We start from the raw sequence: 15,550 nt of genomic DNA on the forward strand, positions 1-15,550 counted from the left end.
TTCACAAAATGAAAGGGGAAACCTGGAAACTAAATACTGAACTGGGTGATTGGTGAATGAGTGCAGCTGGGGACAACTTAACTAAACACGGACTTAAACTAAGACATGACTAAGCATGATAACAAACACAAAACCAAAAACATGGGGAAAACCCCATGAACGTGACTTTAAGATTAAACTGTTGAGGACCGATTAAACCTAGTTTTATATAAAAAGACTTGCATTTTACTGAACTGTTACCTATACTAGAGAGGGGACATTCTTCAAGGTCCTTTAAAGGCTTTCTGTCGGATTTAACAGGCGTTTTACAAAATCATTTTGATTGCTTTATAAGATTAATTTCATAAAATTATTTCTGACAATTATTCAGGTAAGATAGCAAATGTTTATGGTAGCAATTGTCATTTACCTACCTTTTTTCACATTTAAATTTACAAATATCTTTTTATGTGTAATGGGAATTGTTATTCTGGTCAAAATGTGTTTTTTTTTTTTTTTTCCTCATGATGTGAGTGGCATTTGTTCGCCTCTTCCTTACGTTAAACTGCTTCCTTATTCTGCAGTTCTGTTAGTCAAAAAGCTATTGTCGACCTCTGTTTAAATAGAATTTGTCATGAATCTTAATTTTCCTTTAAACGCTCGTTAGTGTGTGAAGCAGTAAACGGTTTTTAATGTTGTCATTCCCTCTCAGTTGGTAAAATGATACAGCCTGCAAAGTTATGAAACTAAGATCTCTGCTGCTTCAGCCTTGATGTAAACAGGCTTTTCCAAGTGGTATAATGCCAAAGACCTTGAGAACAATAAACCTTTATTTTTGCCTTTATCAAAATAAATAGTAATCATATCGTCATGCCCCAGTATTTATCTTGGATGAGGGGGGGAAGTAATTAGCTATAATGTAACACTTAACTGTCAATCACAGAGACTGAAACAATATAATCTTTTCTTCATCGTCCCTAGAGAGCAAGGCTGGTGTAAAGGGTGGCCCTGGGAGACACAACCCGTGCCACACTTCCCAGTCCTTGACTTTGTCATATTCTCTACTGAATATTGAGGCTTTTTATAGAGATAAGTCTGTAAAGCCTAACTATACAGATACGTTGTTAAGAAGCATTTCGCTGCCTCTTCAAACATCTTTAAACTTTTATGTGGAAAGGTGGATATCAAAAGCACTCGCACAGTCAGTTGTCTTTTCTTTTCTTTCCTTTATTTTTTTTATTTCACTTTAATTCAAGGTGTGGATTCTTTCTGAGAGGAAAATTTGCTTGATCAATTTTTCAAGCATTTTTGGTAATACTTCGCCTTTCAGAGTGTTCATTGAGGAGGCCATCTTGTGCTTCTCTTTTAAAAGGAAGCGCGTCGCAACAGCAGCTCTTTTTTTTTATAGGAAGTCAGTGTGTGTGTGTTCTCAGCTTTGATTGGATAATGAGTGTGATTCAATTGAGATATAATGCAAATGCTGAGAAAGATAGAAATGAGTAGTTCTGAATGTTTTAATTGTGGATGTATGAGCTTAGGAAATGGAGTCAATGAGTCAAAATGTATCAATGTAATGTACAGTATTTGCTAATAATGTTGTAATTTAATTTGTCTAGAGGGGTAACCTGATTGGCCAGTTTGGCCGTTTTTCCCAATCAGGGTTTTCCCAATAAAGTGAGAACGCACCTTTCCTCTGCACCACAAAGAGGTTGACGTGTTATTTTGAGTGAAAAGTTTTAACTACTGTGAATGGCCAGCGTTGATTTTTGTTTAACCCCTTTGCTTTGATGAAATACCGACATGAAATGGCAAAGATTTAGCTTATAGACTTGGTAACCATCCTTCACCTAGCCACTACCATGCCTGTTGTAGGCTGTAGATATAATATTGGCACATCACAGCTACTTATTGATGATGAACCCAGTATAGTTTTCCATATTTTTTCAAAAAAGGACCAAAGTATTATGAGATTTTCACAGTCCTGACAATAGATGAAGAGAACCCAGTTAAACGAATGGGAGAAATATAGTTTACTTGCCGATTTTTTTTTTTTTTTATATTTCTTTATAACATTTCAGTAAGTGGCAAGTAGACAAACCTTTGCTTGTAGTATTTGGTACTTAATACTGACAATCAACCAGTTAGTTTTGATTGCTTATGGCTCCCTTGTGTGTGTTATATCCTTCCTACATATGGAGCAGCTTTAAGTCAGGGCTGTTGGTGGATTTCCTAAATGAACTGCTCGCTGCTCTGGCTCCCTCTACAACTTTTCTTTGGGCTTTGGCTGTGTGGAACAACTTGTATGTTTATGTTTGTTTTCTTGTTGCATGATTCACTTTTTCTAGAGATTCAGTTCAGGAACAGATGTCCTGACATTTTCCCTAATCAATGATGGCAAGCTGTCCTGGCAACAGATGCAGCCAAATGGCTTACAATGTAATATTTTCCCCCCACATTGTTTTCCTTTTTTCGAAAGTTAATATTTTACATTTAAAGCCGCAAGTCATATTGCAGTAATATCAGTACACAAAATACTTTTCCAGCAGCCTTCTGGCTTGACATGACCTTTGGGAAGCTGTCAGACAGCGATGTTCTTTTAGAATCGCAGTGACTTGCAGCGCTGCCATGTACTCCATTGTTGTTCAGTGTTCTCTGAAGAGGGACTCATAAACATGACGATGAGGCAATGTGGGAGAGGCTTTTGGTTGCTTTAAAGCCAGGAGTTGCTACTTTCAAGGTGTGAAAATTGGATGACAATTTTTGAATAAAAATGATGAGCATATACAGACAATTTTTAAGGGTTCCTAGATTTTCAAGCAGCTCTGTATATTGTATATTGGTAGCATTACAGTGGGGGTAACAAACTAAAATCAATGCTTTAGCTTAACTGCTCTCAGGTTAACTCCTACTAACCCCTACTATATTGATGTTTGAACCAGCTGTCTTTTGTATTTGAAATTGTCTGCAGTTTTTTATTTCTAGTGTTGGGTCATTAAGTATGCATACTGTATTTAGTAGTGTTTGTGTGGGCATGAATCTGTGTGTGTAAAGCCCTCAGCTTTTTCTGTGGCCACAGATGTTTCATGATGATGTAGCTAAAGGGCTGATATGTGCGTTGGGTGTTTTGTCCAGTTCTTTGAATGGTGTGTAGATTGTTTCCGTGCATGTGCGTATGTGTTCTGCCACTTATGTACTGCCCCTGTGCCACAGATGTTCCATGAGGACGCCGCTGGGGGATGGCAGCTTGTAGCTGTGGACGTCAACAAACCACATGGTCAAGCGCCTGCTTGTCTTCAGGTAATGAACACTCTGCTGGTGTGAAGTGTTGCTCTCTCTGTCTCATAGGCAAATGCATAATTCTGCTTCTGTGTAGTAAACCTAAATCACTTGCCACAGATACACGCATTGTTTTCACATTTGTCTCTGTCTTCAGTTCTTATGTCAAATGACTAAGTGATAGTATTTTAAGTGAGAGTAGTTTCATGTCTCATGTGCAGAGCTGAATTAAAGACTTTTAAATGACTGTTGCCAATGTTGCCTCGTGGTTGGTGGGATCCAAATTGTTGGGCTTCAAAGATAAGCTGGAAGCAGCAGGTGTTTTTTACAGCTGGTCCACTGTTGATAGTGGTGTGGTGTGAAAAAGAAGGCAGGGCCTTTGCTGTGAGAGACTGCCAATGGAATCAAGGGCTACAAGAGGGAGAACAGCTGTCAATACACCCTCACTGTGTCAATGCTGCTTTGTTTCAAGGAGGAACAAACGCAACCAAACCGAGGAAAGCATCACAAATAAGTACAGAGAAATTGGAAAGAAAGCAAGTGAAGAAATGAGAGTAAAAAGACAAAAATGGGGAAAAGGCAGTATTCCCATTAAAGCAGCATTTTCCCCCAGAGCCCCATCGTCAGTTATGGGAGGAATTCAGATGGAGGGATAACCAGAGGGATAAACACTGCTGCCGTCCCTCTGAGCCTTGTTCCGCGTTACATGGAACAATCAAAGACTTCTTCATTTGCCTCCTTCACTGATATCAAATAGCTATTATTGTCATTGTGTGCGAACAAGAAGATCGTTTCTGCCGGAAGACTGGTTAATAGAATGACAGAGAGCAGCATTAGGTCGTGTTCAGACCATCATGGCAGTTGTTCAAAAAAACAAAGCTTTCATTACCATGAGGCTGCTGTTAAGCTGTCAGAATGGGAGTACTGACATAATGGGCTGCAGCGGAACAATAGGGCAGTGTGACGCCACTTTGCAAAGGATTCTTGTTGTAATATTTAGTAAAGTAAGGGATTTGGACTCTTTCTCTTACTAGTTAATATAGCTACACAGCCCCAGAAAGGCAAGTTTTTTTTTAAATGTTTCTAAAGCCTCTCTATTTAAGTCTTAACACTGCCTTAAGGAAGCAGACTTTGTGGGGTAGGCTTCTGTTGAGAGGGACCACGCTGCATGGTGTATTTGTGTGTCAGATTGCACTGCAGCTCATAACTGCATCACATGGACCATTTCAGCTCTCAGCAAGAGAGATGAGAAATTGTGATAGATGTCCTCTGTCAAAGAGAGCCTGATACACAAAAATCACAATACAATGAGAGAAAAATATAGAGTCATGAGCTCATCGGTCTGTCTTGATGAAAATATCAGTGTGAAAGGGACAGCGTTACACAAGCACAAACGCACACACATTTATTGCAATACTTTTCCAGAAGTAAAGGCTTGTAGAGTGTGAGAGTGGCATAAAAGAATAGCATTAAAATGACACATAGTGAATTTCTCGACACAAGAAAGAAGCGCTTGATCGGACAGTCAAGGTGGGCTGGGCATTTTGGCCAATTTGTCATTCAATATTATAAAGATTTGACATATTGCTTTATAATTAGCAATATTATCATGCTGCTAATTATCACAATATAGATTTTATAACATTGAACATACCTATTGGGCCTCCTGCTTACACAAAATGTATTTTGGCTTGTAACATCCAAAGTAAAATGCAGGTTTTTCTCTTTAAGGGGAAAAATAAAGTTACTGATTGTTATAATCAGTAACTTTATTTCTCTGAAGCACCAAAATAATTAAGCATTTATGCCTCAACAAGGTAGCAGCAACTGTGCCTTTAGATAAACATCACACAAAAACAGCATGATCTGCTGCACATGCAGGCTATGCTGAAGCTGGCAACCGCCCTTACTTTCATTTGCTAACTGATGATCCATCCATCCATTTTCTATACCCGCTTAATCCAACTGTAGGGTCGCGGGGGGGCTGGACAGTCTATCCCTGTCATTGGGTGAGAGGCAGGGTACACCCTCTACAGGTCGCCAGTCCATCACAGGGCCACGCAGAGACAAACAACCACACACACCACTGCACGAAAAGAGGGATTTGTGTCACTGTGGACGGCAGTGAACATCCACGAATTTGCCTAATTTTCGGACGCACCTGGGCGCTTGGAGGCAGACAAACTTTAAGTTTGTTGAGTGAGAAAATCGTCAGAAACGAACCCGACTCGCGGCGGGCTCTCACAGCGGGGTGCTAATGGCCCAGCGATTAGCACCCCGCTGTGAGAGTGCCTGGACCTCTCACTGGCCTCGCTGGTATTGGACGAAAAAGGCACGTGATTACATGAAAAAGCTCCTGTAAAGCTGACCGCCCATTGGCCAATAAGGTTAATATATGCATACTTTATATGGGCATATCATTCAGCAATTATGATTAATAATTGTGATTATGATTACTAATATTCCTGGGATGTTTGTGTACTTCATATATTCACGTCATTCTTATAAGCTGCACTATGATAGGCTATGAATGCAGGCATGAATGACGTGAATCTATTGAGGAAATGAAAAAGGAAACTTTTTTTTTTTTAAAGCGCTTTTATTGCCACACCACACAATGTACATAGCTTACATTGTAATAACAACCATGTTGATAATAAAGAATTGAAAACTATATACACACACTGCTGTAGCCTACAATATACACAATAAGCCTAAACGCCGCCGTTTGGAATCCGCATTCTTCTCATTACTCCGGTCCCTGCAGGGTCTGCGGGAGTTGTCAGACGTCCTCATCCTGGATCAGAAGCTGGCTTCTGGGAGCTGTTGGAATAACCAATAAATAATCAAAACATAGTCTAGCCATGCACAGCATATTGACAACTTGTCTATAAAGTAACAAAAGTCATATTGACAGCGTATATGTTCTTACTCTCTTTCACTCTTCTGTGGTGAGACTGTGAGTATTTCGGGTTGGCTTCAAGACGCGCCTGTAGCACAGCACACAGGTCCGTCACGCAGCTAAAAAAAAACAACAAGAGGAATGAATAAAATGACCAGTGCTTAAAAGTATCAGTGCCAGAGCCGTGGTAAAAGTCAGCGCCGCTCACCCTCGATAGTGTCCTCGTCTACCTCTCTGAAGTTCGGACTGTTTGACACCGCCTCCTTCAAGCGACTCGTTACATCCATATTGTGAGGTGACAGTAGCCTGTAAAAACAATAGTCCTATGGTTAATAAAAAAAAACTGCATTAACGTAACGTAACATCGGGTCCAACTCAACTAGATATTGGGAGAACATTCACTTATTCTTACCCTTGATCTGGATTAGAACGCCACGGTGAGTTATGCAGGCGGCGAACTGCTTCCTATAAATTGAAAACACGAAATACATTTTTTTTAAATAAAGCAACTCACACAGGTTTTCACGAGATGGACACAATTAAGTTGAGTTTAGCCTAAAGCCACAGTCAATAACCTACTCTTACCGCGATTTTCGGATTTTGTATCCGCCTTCTCTTGCGCTCTTCAACTTCTCTGGAATGTCCACACTCCAGTGTGTTCTCGACGGCCATCTTGCCTCCAACCTAGCGAATCTCTGGTCGATTCCCTCCAGAACCCTCTCCACGACCGTATCCACAGTGCTGGCCACCATACGAGACATCCTGGTCATAGCATTCAACAGGACTTTCATTTTATCTGCCTGTAAGCAAGTGAGTAAGTAAGTTTAATATACAGCACATTTAAAATCAGCGAGAACTGTCCCAAGTGCTGTACAGTGTCAACAAGACTAAAATTAAACAATCAAATGGTCATGTGCAAGTAGAAAAAAACACACAAACCTGTAGACCCGCAGAGAGTTGCTGGGGAGTCTAAAGCAAGTCGTCTTCCAGCCATTGTATTCCGCAAACCAGGGCAGTTTTCACAGCACGGGACCTCAGCGATTTCTGTCTCCCTTGTTGCCGCCAGATCTGCTCCTTAAACTTTTTGTTTACACTGCACGACACAATGTTTCTCATACGTGATTGAACGAGAGCTTATACGAGCCGTTAAGCTCCACCAATCATATGCGTATACGTCATTACACGGAATACTCGCGAGACAACCTCCCGTCCTTTTGCTATTTAATGTTGTCTGACCACAGCTGGCAATTTGCACTGTTTTGACACAAAAATGGACTCTGCAAGGACAAAGAAAAGACCTCTGCGATATTGTGACCATTGTGACACCGAATTAAGCCATACACAATAAAACACTGAGCGCACTACTGCACATTATGTATACAGGCCAGATTTCTATATTTTTATTTCTATATTTATATTTTATTTAAGAAACCTTTTAGAATATTGTTGTTGCATGCTTATTTTATCTTTATCTTATCTTTATTATTATTATACATTTGGACATCCAGTGCGGGCAACAAAGAAAAGAATTTCATTGTTCAGGGAAACACGTTTCTAACTGCACATATGACAATAAACCTTTGAATCCTTGAATCCTTGAATTTTGCCCACAAAAAGCGTTATTACAAAAGAGGTGTTTGGGAGAAAAAAAACCAGATATGCATCACCTGTCACCAGCAGACAGCGTGCACCTCTTCTTTTTCAAGACAACACAGCAACAAACTTGGCTGGAGTTGGAGGTGATGGCCTGCCCACCCCCCACCTCACCTCACCCCACCCCACTTGAAAATGACTGTGGCAGCTCCTGACCTGATCACTGGCATTTACATATTAAAGGCTCTCCTAAGTAGGGGAGGGGAGGGGGGCATGGGGGAGCAGTTGCCAGGTCAATTTGCGACAACTTGGGCCAAGTTTTCACTTTTACCACCGCAAATGCAGGGGCTTAACGTATGCGGACATGTAAGGGGCCACATACATCCACAAATCCCTCTTTTCATGCAGTGCACGCTCACACTCACAACCTAGGGACAATTTTAGGAGAACCCGAAGAGAACCTAAGCATACGCGGAGAACATGTAAATCCACACAGAAAGGCCCCAGCTGGGAATCGAACGTGGAATCCCCTTGCTGTGAGGCGGCGGTGCTAACCACCACGCCACCTTGCAGGACCCAAGGGATGATATGCAATCAAAATATATGAACGTGAGAAGTTGGACACAGGTGGGATGGCAAAGTTCCCTTTTTCTGTCTTTGTGATTACAGCTCCTATGGATATATTGCAGCATTTCAATATGCTTATGAATTCATGTGAAAATCCACATTGTTTTTAAATGATTTTGTTTTGTCGGGTGATTTTCTGTTCATCTATACTTGATACTATGCTGATATCAGACTCCTCTCACGTGGATGTATTTGTTGCTCGTTTTGGGCTGAATATCTCTGTTGCCTGTTCCGATTAGCTGATTGTGCCGATGACAGAAAAATAAATTTCCCTGCTTGAAGAGATATAACCATTTTATAATCACACCTTATTTGAAAGTAATTTTCAGATTTTGTTTGTTTCTTTTGTCACAAGAAACAAGGACACAGTGATTGCCTTGTGACTCATTAGCAGGCATGTGAGGATGTGTAAAATGAACAGTTAGTGTTCCAACACAAAATTCATGATTTCCATGTTGTGTTCGACTAAATCACTTGACAGTCAAAGTGCCGACAATTTAGAGGAGTTCAGATAGATTGCTTTTTAAATGAATTATCCCTCAAAATCAAGGCACAACAGCTGCCGGTGGTTAGTGTATTTACATGATCACCATTGTGGTTTTGGAAAAGAAGTGAAGATAATGATCTGCTTATATGTCAAGTTAAGTCAAATTCAGTCTCCAGTATTCGTTAAGTTCAAGTTAGGGTCAGACAATAAAACACTCAGCAGAAGTAAGGAAAGACATATTGGTCTTTGTTGCATGTTGAAACAGTGAGATACTTTGATGTCTGAAATTGCTGTGATCGTCTGGAATGTTCAAAGCTGTCACTTTGCATATAAAGTATACAGTTTAATTATTTAACTGAAAAACTTGTTACTGCAATCTGCTCAGATTAGCATGAGTTGTTTGTTTTTAATGCACACTGTAATTTAGAGCATTACATTACGTGAACTGCAAGCAAGGAGCTGTGTGTTGAGCTTTTTTTTTCAAAAAGGAGACCTGTATTTCCATGGTAACCTTTGCGGTGAGATGACCAGTGGTACCGACTTACAAAAAAGAAAAGGAAAATAATGGCTCGTGATTTGTGGTCTGCCAGCGATGTTGTAGTGCACGTAATGAAGAGGGAAAGAGTTCTTGTGGCCACACTAATACGCTGAAAATTGACAGGGGTTGCTTTCCTTTTGTCAAAATTACATTTTGTATTGTGACATTCCTTTTCTTTCGTTGTTTATTCCTGCCTGTGTGAATATGTCAAGTGTCAGGCTCCAGACAAACAATCATCAAAGCTTTGATATTTCAATGGTGATGAGTGACGTGAATCAGGCAGTTCTTGATTTCAAAAGTCATCCATTGTTTTCCATTGTGACAAAGTGACAGCATTTTTTTATGTCATGTCAAGCCATCAAATCATCTGAAAGTGCTTTGATTTTCTTCACGCTGTCAAAAAAAAACTGCAGGATGTCAGCCAACTCTTCAGATCAAACCACGTCGTCCTGGATACGGCTTACACAAATTGTTCACAAATGTTTACAAAAAGTAAAAAATAGATTTTTTTTTTTTTTTTATAAAAGTTAAGCAAGTTTAAACCATTTGTGCTTTCTTTTATCATACTTTGGAATCAATAAATAGTGCTTCTGCAAATAGTTTTAAAGCCTATATATGTTTTTAAATTCTTTTAGAATTCTGTCTGAAATACATTTAAAAATCTAAATGGTAACTACCTTCGTACAGCCCGAACCAACGGCGGTGCAGCTTACCATGCAAGGTGCTTGCCATCCTGAAACAACAGTCTGTGTCTTGTTCCAGAGCCCAAGTTAAACGAAAGCAAAATGACTTTAAAGATGCAAGTGCACATGAAGAGGTGGCAGATTTGATACTTCAGCAATTATCAAGAACCAAGGGAACATTGCACATGTGTAGTAGCTGTACATTAGTAGATGTTGTTGTGGGCATTTGTGCACACCTGCTTGTCTGTTTGTATGTTTATGTGCTAAGGACACAGTTTGGTATTACAGTACTTAAAAATTACTTCTGTTGTAATGGATTGTATGAAAAGAATGAGACATTACTTTGACATCATTTCTGATTAATGGCAGCTATCACCCAGCGCTCACTCCCTCTATAGTCTTGCCAAACACCTTATTTCACCACTTGTTCATTCATGTCAGAAGGGAGCTGTGCTACTTGAGTGGACAGGTAGAATGAAGACAGGCAGTGGAAATTCCAGCCTGCAGGGCCATCTGTGACTGCTGTGGAAGGGAAGTGTGAGTTTTTGTTCTGCTCTGCCTGGCTCCAGAGTAATTGGCCATCAAATGATTAAAATGTTTCAGGGCCGGCAGTGGAGCATTTTGTGCAGACAGGTGGCCTGTGTGATGTCTTTTATTAGCTCAACTCCTCCATACCTTTCGGTCTGTCTTTTAAAACACCTTTACGTGTCCGCTCGGGCTTTCTGTGTTTTGATTATCAATTCTGTCGATCTGCCTGTTTATGCCTGTCTATTTGTGCACGAGCATGTGTGTTAGTCTGGGTCTGTCTGGGTCCAACTGGCTGCAGCAGTTGGAGATAACACATAATTGATTAACCACCTGCTCATTTTGGAGACAGAGAGGAAATGGCAGCTTCCTCTCCTGAGGGTTTACAAACCAAAATAGCCCTCAAAGCAGGGAGCATCTCCACTTTCCTTTCCCCCTCTGGCAGTTGTTGTTTTAATGCTACTATTAATCTTCATCAATCCTTATTGTTGTTTGGTTGATTTTCACACTTACAACTTCGTAGTTGTGACCAGAACTTGTGGATTTTGTGATACAGGTTCCAAAGTTTGAGAAAAGGTGATGTTTTTTTTTTTTTTATCTATATGTGCAGGCAAAGTCGCGATATGTTCTCATGAGATTTATCAGGAATAATCTAGTAACTACTGCCAGTTAAGTCAATTCTGTTCCACATGGATCTCAAATACTGACCTGCCTGTGTCTGTGTTTTTTTTCTATAAAAGCCGAAATGCTAATGTTCCAGTACACTTTATAGGAAATATATTTATTTTTCTGTACTGGTCTACAGTATGGATGGTGTCCGAGTGTTATTCCTGGGTTTCTCAGTTTTGCTCTCATGGAGAAAGTACAGTGAAGATTAGTGAAGGTTAATGAAGTGTCCTGTGTCATTCCCCACAGACATAGCCTACTAATTAACCCCCAATGCCCTGCCATACCATAATTACACTGCAGATTGGTTCTTTGGCTGCTATGAACAAACCAAGTCCAGATGCATTATATTGAACTAAAAGATGCATTTAAAGTAAAAAACAGACTAACCCCCCCCCCCAAAAAAAAAAATCAAGAAATTAAGGAATTTCAGTTTGGGAATATTTGAAACAGCTTTTGATTACTTCACCATTGTATCTTTGGCTATGAGCAGCAGGTGTTGCAAATTTTTCTCACTTGTCTCCATCGTCAGTCTGCAGAGCAACAATAAATACAGAGTGATGAATAGCCCAGTGACTTACTGGAGGGCGCTGAGGTCCAATGAATGGAGCACTTTTTTTTTTTTTTTTACATTTTTCTCTAAAGCCAGAGTTTATTGATTCACTGGAACCTTCCTTTTCCACTTAACGCTGATCTTTACCTCTGGATCGCTATCATATTAAGCTCACACACCTTCACGCAGTCTGTCAAGGTTAAGGTCACTTTGTCTCCCGTGTGGAGGGAGAATTAGGCCACTGAAAAGGGGAAATTAGTTAAGAAGCAGAAAAAAGTGGTGGAGTTAAAGAAGCTTGAAGGATGTTATAGGCAGTGATAAACTGTACTGAGGCACTGCGAGGTTGTCAAAGGTCTTTTATTTGAAATAAAATTATATGAAGGAAGATGGCTCAGATCCCGTGAAATCAATGAGAGGGGAATGACCGTGTAGACCGCTGTCACCAGCTGCGTAGTATATGTGTACTGTATGCTGAAATTGGACAAAAAAAGTCTGTTATGTCTCTAAGAACTAGAAAGGATGCAAAGACGGAGATGGAGAGGCACAGCAGACATTAAGAGTAGAACGAAGGAGTAGGAGGGTGCAGACAGTCAGACCATGATGATGTATTAAGAGACTATTTTCCAGCCAGAAACATGAGTCAGAATGCTGTAGTCAAGGCCACAATAAGTAGAGGGGGTTCGACTTAAGTTGATTCCAATTTCAGCAAGATTTCATACAATTCTTCAGCCAAATTGTTTGAAAATAAAACAACTCTCTGTTGATACTGTAATTTGCTGCTGTATTACATATTTTCATTCAGGGATATAGAGACCGAATATATGGGAAATTGAAAAGACGGAAGACTCTTAATTACCATCACCGGTTTACCTATTACAGTATAAACTAATGGCAGTGCGGAGAGCGAAAAGATAACTCAAGTAAAACAGTCTGTAATCCCCCTCAGTTTTTTTCTTAATCTCAGTAAACAGGAGAGGAGAAAACTGTTAGAAGAGTGGGTGCCAAAACATGGCCCAATCTGTTGGTGACAATTCCTGTGTGAGTGCTGCTATATTGTGCCAGCTATGTGCACATGTGCCACACTCATCTCGTGTACCAGCAGAAAGAGCATTGGTACTCCTTGGCAGTCTGTGCGAACAGATAGAGCACAAGGAAACCGTCAGTCTGCTTCTATGGCTTGCAACAGTTCCACTGGAAATGTTCCATGGATGATGCATATATCCCCATCACCCAGTGGAACAGTATGCTTATTGACAGCGGATCATGTTGGGAGAGCTCCTATCAACCCTTCTGTGAGATAGTGTTAATGTCACACTGGTTTGACTGTCTTTACAAAGGGACACTCTCTTTCACTGTTTTAATTAAAGCTTAAATGGGTGATTTAAAAAGATACATGCACTCAGTTAAGAAGCCAGAGGTCTTACTAAAAAGAGAAAACGGTGTTTACTTCTTCCCGTATTTGATGCCATGAGTGCATTGTGCCATGTTTCCCTTTGCAATTTACATGCCACTTGAGGTTATTTTCTTCACACTGTATTTTTAACATGCACTGTGTAATTAAGCTATGCTGTGCTAACAGACAGAGTGATACCAGGTTCCCTGGATAAACCTCAAAGCCACAATTTAATGTGTGGCTTTTGCTTGTGACACTTCAACATTTGTATCAAGTAAATTTTATTTACCATAAAACATAACAGTTTTGAAGATATTAAGTAACATTTACTTAATTACATCTAAGTTTTAAGTTATATTTGTTTAAACAAATTAAGTAAAGTCTACTTTTTTTCATAGGCAGAAACATCATTTTACTCAAAATTTTAAGTAAATTTTATATATCTGTAGTATTTGCTGTTATGAAGTAATTTAGTACATTTTAACGATACACTTTCAGAGTAAAGTTTATGTAGTATTTCTACGTTTATGTACATACAACTATTAAACATTTAAATTGTATGAGGAAACCTAAGTAAAACTTACTCTTCCCCCATAATTCATGTATTACGTTAATAAAATGTTTAATTTTACTTAAGAAGCTCTAGTTCTTACTGAATCTTAAAAATACAAGGTAGAAATTACGACAGTTACTCTAATAGAGTTTACTTCACCAAAAAGTCACTTTTTTCAGTGTGTGCATGTACGTGTAATCTTTGTGCTTGTGCACAATCATCACCTGGTATTTCAAAGAACCGGCCAGAGGCACCGCAAATAAATAGCAGCCGTCAAATAAGTGAGAAAGGATTTCAGAGACCTATAAGATGAGAAACATCAAACCGAAGAGGAGAACCACCTTGTCTTGCATGGGATACATCCAAATTGATTCTGACATCTTGAGGCCATAACAGGCCTGCAAGATCCATCAGGCGCATTAGGTCTTTTTTGCCTTTTGAACGGCTCGGGAAGCGTTATCTGGTGAAGTGCACAACACACTTAGCTGGGGTGGAGAAGAGGGGGTTGTGTGGGAAGATCTAAAGGTTATTCCTTGTAGAACTAGATGATATCTCTATATGAAAGGGGTTGTAAATGCACACCTTTCTCCAGCAAGCTCCAGAGCTTTTCTTTGCAATGTGATACCCAAAAGCTGATGAGAAATATGGGCAGAGTCAGAAAATCAGCCCTATCATACACACAAGAACTTTCTGTTCTGTGTCAGTCTGTCTCTTTCTCCTTTGCTCCTACTTTCTCTCTCTCTTTCACACACACACACACACACACACACACACACACACACACACACACACACACACACACACACACACACACACACACACACACACACACACATTACGACACACACATGCAAACTTACACACGCTTCCATTTTGCAAAAACACCCATGGGGGAGAGCATCTGGTTACTGGAAATGTCAAACTACTTTGTCATGTTCAATCTCAGTCAGGGATCCTAACCTCTGTGTGTGTAGATTGGGCTTTTGTGTATGTTCTGCAAAAACACCCATCCCCATAGCTAGGCTCTCCGTCAGCCTGGGCAGTAATTTGACTGATAAGATAAATAAAAAGAATTGACATTTATGAGTAAAAAAAAAATAGGAAGTACATTCATGGTGAGTAACATTTAAAACAAACAGCAGATTTGACGTCCGAGAAGTCTCTAAACTGCGTGAGAAAGTACTGCGTTATTTTAAAGAGGAACTTAAAGCGGTAGTTTTTTTTATTTTTAACCTGGACCCTATTTCTGGCATAAAGTACGTTCACCTACTCACCGATAACAATTTGGTAGAAGTTGGCATCCTTCGGACGCAATTTAGATCACTCGAGATCCGCGTATATCCATATAACAAGAGAGAACGGGGCATTGACAATACAGCCTCTAAATAAGGCATTATCTGTCTTTATGTCGCCAATACTTTAAGACGAATTAATGAATGAACGCGTACTATTGTACTGTTAGTTCAGAGCTGCCGTGTTGCTGTTATTGGGGACTTATCGGGGCTTTCTACACACACATCTAGTCGGATGATCTCATCGACGCGCGCCGTTCAGTGCCGCTGCAGTGACGGTCACACGGATTTTGCTATTGCTAGTTTTAGGCAACATGGCAGAATATTTATCAGATTTTTGACGACGTGGACTTTGAGTACGATGGACGTCCTTACCATTTTGAGGTGTGCTGCAGCGGCGCGCAGCGATAACATCATCCAACTAGACGCGTGTGTAGAAAGCCCCCCGATAGCCCCCAATAACAACAACACGGCAGCCCTGAA

General features: G+C 40.1%; 1 protein-coding gene across 4 annotated transcripts in view; it reads left to right on the forward strand.

Annotated features, from left to right (window-relative positions):
- Positions 1 to 15,550, forward strand: part of nalcn (sodium leak channel, non-selective) — an 84,547-nt gene that overhangs the window by 19,719 nt on the left and 49,278 nt on the right. For all 4 annotated transcript variants that reach the window (XR_012772535.1, XM_075479217.1, XM_075479218.1 and 1 more), the window contains one exon: positions 3,190 to 3,276. Coding sequence is in view for 3 of the 4 variants with exons in the window: in XM_075479217.1 (XP_075335332.1) it covers positions 3,190 to 3,276 (87 nt within the window). In the remaining variant the exon portion in view is untranslated. The remainder of the gene's footprint in view (positions 1 to 3,189; positions 3,277 to 15,550) is intronic.

The sequence above is a fragment of the Odontesthes bonariensis genome, chromosome 12 (genome assembly GCF_027942865.1).
Source record: "Odontesthes bonariensis isolate fOdoBon6 chromosome 12, fOdoBon6.hap1, whole genome shotgun sequence".
Lineage (NCBI taxonomy): Eukaryota > Metazoa > Chordata > Actinopteri > Atheriniformes > Atherinopsidae > Odontesthes > Odontesthes bonariensis.